Source organism: Cryptotermes secundus, unplaced genomic scaffold (genome assembly GCF_002891405.2).
Source record: "Cryptotermes secundus unplaced genomic scaffold, Csec_1.0 scaffold391, whole genome shotgun sequence".
In the NCBI taxonomy this organism is placed as follows: Eukaryota; Metazoa; Arthropoda; class Insecta; order Blattodea; family Kalotermitidae; genus Cryptotermes; species Cryptotermes secundus.
Window position 1 is genome coordinate 2,580,394 of NW_019737394.1, and position 13,040 is coordinate 2,593,433.

Sequence of the window (13,040 nt, forward strand, 5' to 3'; positions counted from 1 at the left end):
TTACTAAATTTAGATTTACTGTGGCTTAATACTCGTATAGGTGAGATGCAATTTTCTGTACACAAGAATAATGTTATTTTGATGTCAATTTTTGGTCCGTTGTATTTAACGTAGAAGTTGGTATGACAATCGCGACGCAGGGGAAATGTGGTGTACGTACAAAAGAACGTGGAGGAGAAAATGTGTTCATTGAGAAGAATGTTTAGCAAGTCGCGAAATATTTGTTCTTGCGTTCATATCATGAATAATGTAAGAGCAAATCAAATTAGGTTTCTGTGCAGGGAGGCGTCTACATCATCAAGGCTTAACGAGAAAAATGCACATTATGATATTATCGTTGCTGGCGGAGGAATGGTTGGAACAACATTGGCGTGTACTTTAGGTTAGGGGAGTTTTACGTTCAGTTCTGTGTAAAATGATGGAATTTCTCTAATGTTAACTCATAATTTGAGTTGCTTATGTTATTAGAATAATGTTCTGCGCCTCTTAGTTGCACGAAGACCCTCAATCCTAGTACACAAAATATGTATGGCACTCGTAGAGATTTTCATGACTTGAAATCTTCTGAATATGCAAAATACGGTTTTGACCCTCCCGAAGCGAAATAAAGCAATCTATATTTAATCGAACTAATCATAAAGGAATACAACAGAAAGCAGCACAAGTGTCTATATCGATTAGGATATTCCTGTGTTTCATCTTTACCGTTGTTTACCTAGTAATAGGTATATACCATGTGCTCTTCAATCCTATCCGCCATTTCAGTTCATGACTTTTATATTATCCGTTATATCTTAAGAAGTATAACAACACTTCAAAATTATGGGGTTCGTGACATGTATATATATATATATATATATTAAGGGTTCTGACAATGGTGGGAGAGAGACGGAATTGCTGGTGTTTTGGACTTTTTCCACCGTCTGGAATTCTAGGTAATAGAGGACACAACGTTTCGGAAACTGGATCTGTTTCTGTCTTCAGGTGAGAAAGGAAGACACCTACTCAGTTTGGCCCCTTAGAAAGAGCTAATCTCAATCACTAGTCCAGTGATCCAGATCACAGATCCAGTTTCTGAAACATTGTGTCTTCTGTTACCTAAAATTCTGGAGGATGGAAAAAGTCCAAAACCCCAGTAATTCTGTATGTATATATGTGTGTATGTACACACACATAAGGGAGGTTGGTTGAGAGCTTGCTGCAAATTGTTTGGCTATTGAGGTTGAGGGGCTTATTCTACTCACATCATCCGATGCACGTTCATACTCGTGTCATAATCAAACTAATAGTCTCTAAGCATTACCGCACCTCTCCGTTATCACTCAGTAGCCTTTTGAATAGTTGTCATGATGGGAGCTTGTTATGTGCCTATCAGTCTTAATCCAAAGACCTTGCTCTGTATTAAACCTTCAGTTGTGTTACTTCTTGTGTTGAAATTCCATATGAGAGATGTATGTTGAAACTAGTTTAAGTATAATACTGATGTGAAACTTAGGAAAACATTACAGCTTAAATTTCAGAATTTCAGACTGGCTTGTCAGTCTTGTCACATCACTGAAAGGTATACCATCAAGAAAAAAGAAACCACACAATGTCAGAAAGAATAAATAACCACAAGACTGTATAAGAACATGCTTTATGGACAGAATAACAGCATAACATTAGTAGAAGGACACCACCAGAAAAGAGTTTAGGGTACATGTCACATATGTTTATACAAAATTTCTCAAGCTAATGACAAGCTTCAGTCTTCAAAACTAACACCACTAAGTTCTTCCAAACAAACTTTTTACTGTTAATGTTGTATTTTAGCGTCCTGTTGCACTGAATGTCATCCATGATATGTATGTATTGACTGTCCTCTAGTGCACACAATCTCACATGTCACTTCACTGCATGTTTCGGCATCACTGTGCCATCCTCAGGTGTGTTATCTACGTTAAACTGTTGCACTGCTCGCCATCATGTGTCGTTTATAAAATGATTTAAAATGTATATTCTTCATGTACTATAATAAAATTTATGTATATTAAAATTTATGAAGATTTATCATCTTATACGTCTTATTTCAAACTCGCGTATTATATTATTCTTCCACTATGGGAGTCGTTCTTCCTATATTTTGTGTATACTGTGTCTTGTGATGTGTCCTTCTTCTTTGGCTGCGTGCGTTGTAATCATTAATAATAGATTTTAACAACTTTTAAATATATAAACTTTATTATTATATAAGGATGTATACAAATTTAATATTATTTATAAATGGACATATAAAGGCAAGCAGTGAAATGGTTGACGGATCGATACACCTGAAGATGGCAGCTTACTGCCGAAACATGTAGTGTAGAAGTGGTAAATGTGATTGTGTGCACTTGAAGACTCTTAATACATACACATTATGAATATGAATCAGTGCAACAGGACGCTAAAATACAACATATGCTTTAGCTACTTGTCTGTGAAACATAACCAGTGTGTAACAGAAAAATGGAACCATATTTCCAGGAAGATGACTAGTACAGGTCGAAACATATAGTGGAATAGGTTTTAAAAATAAATATTAAACGCCACAGACTGTCCACTTCTTGTTCCTAGGAAGGTAAAATATAATTTTGCTGACAGCTTAAAATAAAACACAACAGAATGCAAAAAATTAAAGGTTATGACTGATTGTGATTTATGGTATATTATAGGTGATAATTTAATACTCTTTGATAAATGTAGAATGTGCTGTGTTAGAATTCTTATGAAGAAGTTATTTCTAAATATATGATCTCAGATTTTAAGAAAAACATGAGATTAAATTAACACCTGTGTGACAACATGGAAGCTGTAAAAGGCAAGGTACAATTTTTTTGCTTCTTTAAAAATGTCAGAACTTCTCTCTTGTCATTGTGCTATCTGCCATTATCTTGTCACTTCTTATTTGAACTAACCACAACATGACCAGTTAGTCCAAACAGACCTGAGTAAAACACCAATACAAGAATTAAAAAAATACGTAAGTGAACAGAGAAAAATGTATGTGTGTTATGCCACTGTGCATAACTCATTCATGAGCCAGTATTTATTTAATATATATATTATTATTGCAAATTCTGCAGATTATGTTATGATATTATTTCTAATATCAATAACAATGTGGATATAAAAGGTAACAACTGCATTGATTATTTATTCAGAGTTTTTATGAACCCATTTCCAAATATATTTGATCGTACAACGACTAAGAAAATTGAAAAAATTATGAAATCCCTTAAAACCAAAAACTCATATGGATATGATGAAATCTCGATTAAAATTGTTAAAATAAGTTCTCCATTTATCTCTGCCCCTTTAAATTATGTTTGTAATAGGTCAGTCTTATCTGGTTCATTTCCTACATGTTTAAAATATTCTGTAATTAAGCTATCATCAAAAAAAGGTGACAAGAAAGATATAAAACATTATAGGTCTATATCGTTACTAACATCTTTTTCTAAAATATTTGAAAAAGTGATAAATATATAAGACTCTCCAAACATATATTAGATAATGATATACTATCTACTGAACAGTATGGGTTTAGAAGTAATTCTTCAACAGAAATGGCACCTTTTAAATTCCTAAATGACATTCTTCAGGCCTTCTTATCTCTTCATTTGATCAATTGAATGTATGGTTTAACACCAATTTGTTATCATTAAATTTTAATAAAATCCAGTATATACAATTTAGAAACTACTAATAGCCCAACAATTCAATTAGATACCAGTTATAATAATAAATTTATTGTTAATAATATAAATACTCGGTTTATAGGTGTTACTGTTGACAGCTCCTTGTCATGGAAGAATCATATTGATGGACTCATGGTGAAATTAAGCAAAGCATGCTATGCTATCAGATCGTTAAGACCCTTTGTCTCACGAATCATTGAGGATGATTTACTACTCATATTTCCATACAGTTATGTCGTATGGTATAATTTTCTGGGGAAATTCCTCCCATAGTAACAATATATTTAAACTGCAAGAAAAGGTCATAAGAATTATTACAAATTCTAGAAATAGGGACTCCTGCAGGGATCTCTTTCAGAAATTAGATGTATAACCATTTGACTTGCAGTATATATTCTTATTATTAATCTTTGTAACTGATAATATTTCCTTATTTAAAATAAATTTGGAGTTATATGATATTAATACTGGAAACAAAAATAATTTTTACCATTAACAACCAAGGTTGTCAATTTATATAAATGGTGTTTATTATATGGGTATAAAGGCATTTAATCACTTACCTTCTTACATAAAAAAAAGTGTTAGATGATAAGAATAAATTTAAAAATACTTTAAAAAATTACCTTCTACAGAATTCATTTTGTTTACTGAAGGACTTTTTTAATAGTAAATATGAATCTTAGTGTTATATTTGTATCCATATGTTTTATACATCATAAGGTGCTTTATTTTTGCATAAGATATATAATCACCTACTTTTCGGCATGAAGACTTGTATTACATTTAAGTATGAAGTAGGAAGATAAATCAGTTTGGTTTATTGTTTTATCTGACCTATGCTTAATTTTCATAAAGCATGTGCATTGTTTAGTATTTCTTAATCACTATGTTACATATTTATTGTACATGTTATTGTATAGGTTACCTGTTTGTGACTGGTTCTGTATCCGTCAGACATACTCTGTAGCCTCAGTTGGATCGATGGCATTTTACAACAAATTATTGATTTATTGATGTATAATAAATATGTGAAAAAGAAATGCTGTTGAAAGGAAAAGATGTCTACCAAAACACAAGCATAATATTATTGAAGTTACATTGCACCTTTTGTTCTGCCATTTCATGTACTACCAACATGCTGTTTATACTGAATAATCTCACTTTCCTGTGAAGTTTGTCATAACTAGAAAAATACACATTTCCTTAGTTGATTTAATTAGATCAGAAAATCGAAATCTGTTAGGAATTAATTTCTTTACAACCTTTCCCAGCAGGTTAGTTGGAATTTCTTTAACTTTTATAGAATTAGGTTCGTCTATGTGATATTTTAAAATTTAGTTCCTACTTTGAATAAAAGACATAGAAATTTTAATTGACAAAGTTATTGGCTTGAAGATTAATAAATATACAAAGACTGATTGTTGTGGAATTCTAGCATCCTGTGAAACATTTGATTCTTATTCTATGTTAAGATGGCTGTTCAATCAAGATTTCGTTACATTTAGGTTCTATGAAATTTCAGATTTTATATTGATATATTTTGTTAGTTTTCAGTATCAGCTGTGGAGTTTTAGTGTGTATTTAATAATGGTGTTCCAGCTCAAGCACCAAGACTATCAGGTAGGAAGATTCTGCTTTTGGAAGGAAGCCCACAACAAAGCAGGGACCTGAAGCCACAGTACAGTAACCGTGTGTCTTCCCTCAACAGTGGCACAAAGGATCTTTTGCAGTTGATTGGTGCATGGACGCATATTGCTAATGCAAGATACAAAACTGTAAAGAAGCTACAGGTACAATAAGTGCATTCACATAGTAATGAAGAAATTTTACTTTGTCTGACAATGTGTCTTCCCAAAATTTAATTTAAATTCAATCTCAGGTTCCTCACTAAATACCCCTCCCTCTTATTTTAGGTTTTTCAGCACATTAAAAAACCAGTACACCCAGTTATTTCTGGTGTATGTCACAGTTATCTGTTTGTATAGGGAATTCAATTTAGCCTTAGAGCAGCCAGCTAGAAATCTGTTTGCTCAGCCTGTCTACTGTTGGCTGCTGACCTATTGCTTGTCACCCAGTGCATGCTGGTTTATCTGGATAGCGTTGATATTGAGCAGTATCAGTTGTTTTTGAGATATTTCCAAATGCAGTTCACTGTTATGAAATGTAATGTTCAGAAATGAAATACAGGGTTCGGTCTGTGCTTGGTGTTGCTACATTGCCAAAATGTGCTTCCAAGTCTTAGCATTACATTGCATGAGAGTCATGTTTAAGTGGAAACTCTAACAGTGTAACAGCCTTTTAGCTTTTTCTCTCTTGATGTTATAATTTTCAGCAACAACAATTGCACCATAATATTATTTCACCTAATAGAGCTTAACGCATTTGATACATTAAAGACATTTTTGTTGATGAAAGCAAGCTTAAGCATGCATGTGGAACAGCTATACTGGGCTGCTACAGGTCTGTCTTCATGCCTCACTACAGTATTATTCCTCTTACTCCTGTATTTCAGGTGTGGGAGGCCTGTTCAGATGCAATGATAACATTCAGTCATGATGGAATGGTTGAAGACATTGCTTATATTGTGGAGAATGATGTGTTGTTAGCTGCTGTTAATAGACAGATTCAAGAACTGACTGGATATCTGACAGTTATCCATCAAGCTAAAATAAAGGGATACGAGCTTCCACAGCGCTGTGGAACAGCTAATGATGTTCGAGTTCATCTAGAAAATGGTTCATCTTATATTTCCAGCTTATTGGTGAGTACTAAAAAGGACATGAGTTTCAGCAACATTAATATGAGAAGGGGGATGGAACAAAAATTGTAGATAGCCAGATAAAGGCTATGAGATCTTCATAACAAACAAAGGTGATTTTCTTTTGTATATCAGTGGTAAGAGTGTTTTTATATGTGAATTCATTATGTGGAGATCGTGTATTTCCGTGTCTTAGACTCTTTCATATTCTGTATGTAGACAGAAGCTCAAATTAAATTTATTGATTTTCTTGACAGTGGCTCATCATACAGAGATTTTTTACATGACATAAATTATATATATATAATTGGTATTTACAGCTTTTATTCAAAACATTTTTGAAGTAGCAAACATTTAATAAAATACATAAAATCATAATTTCTTACTTTGTATGTTGGGATATGTACAGAGGAATTAGCTTGCACCAGTAGATGTGGCTCAGCAATAAATTAACCCTATATGTCAAGGAGGTATGCAAAAGAGCACAAAATGCTAAACTTCCAGTCTTCTGGAACATCATATAGTCCAGCAGGTAGGTATCAGTGTTTTGGAGGAGTATGCTATGTCCATCTGTAGGGTAGACTTGAGATGCAGGCAGCACATTCCTTCAAAATGTTAGTACCTATCTACCAGACTTCGAGATATCACATCCTACATGGCTATATTATAGTAATATTCATCATCATGAGAACTTCAAATCTCAGCAAAGAATGCATGTAGAAAATATATGTATTATAGGGGATTAACCTTTCCATTCTTTTGAATGAGTTTGATCAACCAATTTGATAGGTCAGTACCATATGAGTGGAAGATTATTTGCTACTTCTATTTGGATTTGTTGTACACTTATAAGTTGTAACTTCAGGTAACCATAATATTTTCACGGATCTACACACTGCAAATCTCAGTACTGTCTTCACTTTGTGAGGTTCCAACAATGAAGATTTTCTGTTCTTGTGCTTATGTCATTGCCATCTGGCTACCATCTCACACCTAACTCATGATGGCGACTGCCTAAACTGTTTCAGTGGCTGTCACTGTGTAGCCTTGACACAGGACGCATAGAAAACACTGCTCCCAACAGTTGTTTTGTTCTTGTCACAGGCTGTTGCCTTCTGATGGATCTCTTTTCATCGAGCCATTCCCATGCAATGGACAATGTTTAAATAGTCATGTCATGATATTATTGATTGTAAAGTGCTAGTTAGTGAAGTAGGTAAGATGAACACTTAGAACAGAATGAAAGACTCACATTGTGAGTGAAAATATGATGAATTCCCATTAGTGTAAGTGTCCACTATAACATTTGTTCATCCCCTAATACAGACATGAATATTTTTGGAGCACGTAGTAGTTATTGTGCTACTGTTACTCATCATAAACGTTTGTCATTAGACCATATCCTGGCCAGCTGAATCTGCCTCATACCCCATTTTCCTGTTAGTTTCAGTACTAATCTCCCATATACGCCTCTTTTTCGCTGCGCCATAGCTCAAGCAGTTAGTTGCTGGCTTCCCACCGTGGCGGCCCGGGATTGCTCTCGGGTCTGGTCAAGTGGGATTTGTGGTGGACAAAATGGCGCTGGGGCAGGTTTTCTCCAAGTACTTTGGTTTCCCCTGCCAATCTTTATTCCACTAATTGCTCCACAATCACCCTCACCTATCATCTCGGGCTGTTACAACAGGCCAGAATTGGCCGCAGTACAAGGGACTTAGTCCCACTCCACTAGCAATAAAAAAAAATACACCTCTTTTTGCAAATTGGCTCTGTTCATAAGGGTTTCCAATCAAAATTTCTTTGTCTCACTGTCTTGATGTAATAATCCTAATAATATGAGTGAAGTAAGGATACAAATCATGGTGTTGGATCTCCTGGGTAGAAGTGGCTGGATAAAGATCCTGCAAGTCTGGAGGCAGAGAAATGTCAGCCCCATCACCAGACTTTACATGCATGATGTTGGCAGCATTACCAGGGGAACTTATATTACTCATAAATCTCAGAGACCACAGGTGGCTGAAATTATGACAACCAGGGCATCAGGAAAGGTTAACTGGAAAGGCATTTTGGAACGGCTTCATGGTGCTGCAATACACGTAATAAAGTGGCGGTTTTTGTCACAGATGCTCCAGCTAAATGCATACCAATGATCTGTCCTCTCTCAAAATCAGGCAAGTCTTCCATTTTCTGGTTCATCCACATGGACTGTCACTAAGAACAAACACAAATGCACTGACTTGAGCACTACAGTGTATAAACAAACAGCAGAACATTCAGTGTTGCCAACTGAAGTTATTTCAATGTAGCCATCACAAACAACTTCTGTTCCTTAATTTCTTAGTGTTTCCATTTTGTTGTCCACCACCTGTATATATATGCAGCCACTCATAGGTAGATTCAGCTAAGATCATATTTTAGAATAGGCTGAACAGTTTTAAACAATCTTATTTGCTGATGACCAGGTCATATTTTCAGAATCGGAGTATGATTTACAAACAGCTACTCATCAGTTACAAATCATAACAAATAACTGTAATCTGGAAATTTCAACAAAAATAAAAGTAATGGTTTTTGAAGGTGAAGTGTGCTGTTGGTGAAAAAATTGTAATAAATGATAAAGCAGTCACACAGGTTCAGGGCTTTAATTATCTGGGCTATGACATATCATACAGCTATGAAAATGATCTTGAACAGACGCTGTCTAGATTTCAAACAGTACCAAGAGTGGTAAAAAAGAAAGCTAGAAAATATACACAGATTAAATTTTATAAGGTAATAGCAGTTCCTGTGGCTGTATATGGAAGTGAAGACCAGACTCTGAATAGATCTGAAAGGAGAAAAATTGAAACAGCAGAAATGAGCTTTTTAAGGCACGTCTCTGGATATACATTAACAGACCATGTATGCAGTGCAACAATATGCAATACATTACAGATATGCTTTAGAGAAAAGACTCCAAGACTACAAAAATGAGAGACATAATCAATTCTTAAGAATGTACTCTTCAAGGCTTGCCCAAAATATTGTGAAATGCCAACCAGACGGATGAATGTTGGATGACCGAGACAGTTTCACTGTGCAGAAATTTTTTGAGTACAAAAGTAATGTATCTGATCATGATGGCATAATAAGGATGATGAAACAGTGAAAATGCTGTAATGAATAGTTATTGAGTATGAATGTATGAGGGGTAGGCCTTCTCGGCCCCTGCGCCGCGACCTACAGTGGTCTGTTCTGCTTTAGTTATTGAGTAAGTCACGTTTCCCTAAGTATCACATCAAATGGACTTGAAGTCTTTCCGCAGAGCATTTATCTCTTCTGTCAGCATATTCAAACGCTGTGTGGTTATGATGTCACGCTGCTGAAGTTCATCAGTCAGAGCAGCCATGTGGGACAGTAGTTGATCTATTGTGGAATCACATTGTCGGTGTTTGGAATTTGGACACGTCCCACGTGATTCAGTTTCACTTTTCACTGAGTACCTTGACTGGGGGTAAACTATTTTTACATAGTCACCATCTGAACATCTGATTGCATTGTCTGATGATGTGGAGCTGTATCTTAACCGATGCCTTGATTTCTCTTTTCTTTCAGCTACCAAATGGTAAGCGTTTTTAACTAGTTCGCGTGGAATACGATTTTCACGTGGGTCATTGGGACGAATGTATAGTGATCGGTGATATGGTGAAAATGTTAGTAAGGCACTGCGATGGCATAGGGTTAGCAGTTTATTTGGTAGACAACGAAGTAATCGGGAGAACAGCATACTCTCAAGATGTGCCACAAGTTCAGCCTGTCGAACCAGCCGATCCAGCCCTGCAGATTGTTGCAGTCCTTGGATGTCATTTACTGCCAGACCTACCATTAGATTAGTGAGGATTACTGTCACAAGAAGGACAAATGCAAGGAATATAAGGTGTGCTGTAATTGGGTACAATATAGGGCTCTCTGTTGCATAGAAAATGTCTTCAAACTCCAGTTCTCCTGACATCATGACAACAGTTTTCATGAGACCCCAGGCTATGTTCCTGAAAGATTTGTAGTTGGGGAAGAGTACTCCAAAACTAAGACTGAAAGCTACCAGGAGGCAACTGTAAGCTAGTAGGAACTTGGCAAAGTTCAAAGCAACTGTAGTGAACATCTGTACATAAAGCCCAAATATAGGGAAACGTCCAACAAGCATCATCAGTTCAATCCATGTAAGGAAGATGCCAATTGCAGCCACATGATGTTGCCAAGTGAGAACATCTTGGCTTACATCATCAGCACTGTGGTGGTGCAGCACACATGGGAACACACTGATTATGATGAGCCACTGGAGCCAGTTCTCCCAATGAGTCACATATGTTTCCCAGCTGTGAGCCATTTGAAACAGTTCCTTTGCTATCAGTAACATGTCAAATGCCAGCAGCACATAGCCTGTCACTTTCACAACCATGAGGATATTGCAGGTGTCCATGTCATTAGTCCGAGTTTCATTTGACACTGGCATTGGACAGTTTCTTAGGTATACACCCATCATATAGCCTGAATAGAGCAGCACAAAGATTGTGTGAAAGAAAAGGCTGAAAAGGAAAAATTTTCTAATTCTTTTCCACTTCAGAAATAGGAATGTTTCACACAGTGGATGTTTCAAGATGTGTCTTTGGCCAACTTCTATCAGTGTTAACAGGAGTCCACTCTCCCCACGCTCAACACTTGGCACAAGGATACGGAAATCAAGCTTGAGTTCACAATCAACATCACCAATTTCATGATCATGGAGTTTGATAGAAGCATCCATCTGAGACAGTATCCTTGGCAGGATATCTGGAGTGCGTCGGACAATGAAGGACAGTGCTGACACTCCTCCATTTGTCCTTGCTGTTACATCACCACCATAGGTCAACAGCAGATAAACACAGCTCGATATTTCATTGAGTGCTGCAATGTGTAAGGGCGTATACCCAAATGCATCAGGCTTGTTAACCTTGGCCCCTGCATCGAGGAGTAATCGCACACACTCACATGAGCGATAGATCTTCACAATGGCACTGTGCAGTGGTGTTCGACCATCAGTATCTTCAGCATTAGGGTCAGCTCCACGTTGTAACAGCAGCTCCAATATCTCTCCTGACTGGGATAATGCTGCAATGTGGAGAGGTGTCTGATGTCGATCATTTTGCGCATTGATTTCTGCACCGGCATCTAAGAGCAACTTTGAACACTCTGCATTTTCATCTTCAGCTGCTAGATGTAACGCTGTTGTTTTCTGGGGCCCAAATTGGACCCGCACATTTGCACCATGTTCTAATAATAAACGAACGCACACTGCAGAGCCCATGGCTGCTGCCACATGCAGGGGTGTCTCTGTGTACACCTGAGGTGTGTTGGGATTGGCACCAGCTTTCAGCAGCTCTCTGGCACAGTCAATGGCAGAGCTTTGTACTGCGTAATGCAAGGCACTTCTTCCTGTTAGTCCTGCATTCACATCTGCACCAGCTTTCAGGATAAGTCGTAGGCTTGTTAAGTTTCCGGCACTGGCAGCGCAGTGCAGTGGAGTAGCTCGATGATGGGAGTCCCATACCTGTACTGATGCTTCATGTTCCAGAAGAATGTTAACGCAACCTGCATCTCGGGCACAGGCTGCTAAATGTAGTGGAGTCCTAGAACAGTTTTGTCAATATCATTAGACACACAGCTTAGCAGTGTTATACAGTAGTTAGCACTCAGGAGTTACATGTTTTACATCTTGAACAGGATGCTGACTAGCCTGAAATTTTTGTTAGACCTTCCAAACAAATTCTGGGATGGTAAAATGCCATGAATGCTTCCTTCTCAATTATTTTTCATTTGCCACTATATAATCAGTGCATCTGAAAAAGAAATATTTTTAAAGAACCAATGAACCATTAATAAGCAAACTGGGCTTGCATTCAAGTCTCTTTTCCTTGTCACAATATGTTTCGGCCATGCATGACCAAAACATGTTATGAGAAGGAAAAGGGACAATAATAAGTTGCAGTGTAGACAAAAATATATTGTATGAAATAAATTATACATTAATGCAACAGGATGCTTAAACAGAATATTATTATATTCAAGTTTATGCCCAGCAGTGACAATGGCTTGCTTCAGTGTTTGTCAGTCATTGAGACTGTTGGACCCAGTCAAGTGACAGAATTCACACAAAATTAACAGATTAACACATCAAAAACAATAGAAATATATGGATTAATAATCATACAATTTTGTAATCAATTTCTAGGCATAACTTGTACTGGTACATAATCCGAATTTATTATATTTTCTAGATATAACCCCCAAATTTTTCGCAGTTGCCATGCTTGTCACTGAATACTGGTTTAATTTTGAATTTAATTCATATATTTTAAAAGGTGACTCATTACAAATATGTTTTATTTTAAAAAAATTTTTACCACCTCTGTGGTCTAGTGGTCAGAGTTCCTGGCTACAGATCCAGAGGTTCTGGGTTTGATTCCCGGCGCTACCATATTTTCTGAGAAGTAGTGGGTCTGGAATGGGGTCCTCTCAGCCTCATGAGGATAATTGAGGAGTTATTT

General features: G+C 36.6%; 2 protein-coding genes across 15 annotated transcripts in view; one reads left to right on the forward strand and one right to left on the reverse strand.

The window, feature by feature from the left end:
* Positions 1–145: 145 nt before the first annotated feature.
* The window catches only part of LOC111870342 (ubiquinone biosynthesis monooxygenase COQ6, mitochondrial), a 110,917-nt gene continuing 98,022 nt past the window's right edge, over positions 146–13,040 (forward strand). For all 8 annotated transcript variants that reach the window (XR_002843827.2, XR_002843828.2, XR_002843829.2 and 5 more), the window contains exons 1-3: positions 146–382; positions 5,322–5,512; positions 6,235–6,483. Coding sequence is in view for 2 of the 8 variants with exons in the window: in XM_023862538.2 (XP_023718306.1) it covers positions 181–382; positions 5,322–5,512; positions 6,235–6,483 (642 nt within the window). In the remaining 6 variants the exon portion in view is untranslated. The remainder of the gene's footprint in view (positions 383–5,321; positions 5,513–6,234; positions 6,484–13,040) is intronic.
* Positions 9,093–13,040, reverse strand: part of LOC111870339 (transient receptor potential channel pyrexia) — a 54,696-nt gene continuing 50,748 nt past the window's right edge. For all 7 annotated transcript variants that reach the window (XM_033753804.1, XM_023862530.2, XM_033753803.1 and 4 more), the window contains one exon: positions 9,093–12,122. In XM_033753804.1, the coding sequence (XP_033609695.1) occupies positions 9,755–12,122 (2,368 nt within the window). In that variant the 3' untranslated portion in view covers positions 9,093–9,754. The remainder of the gene's footprint in view (positions 12,123–13,040) is intronic.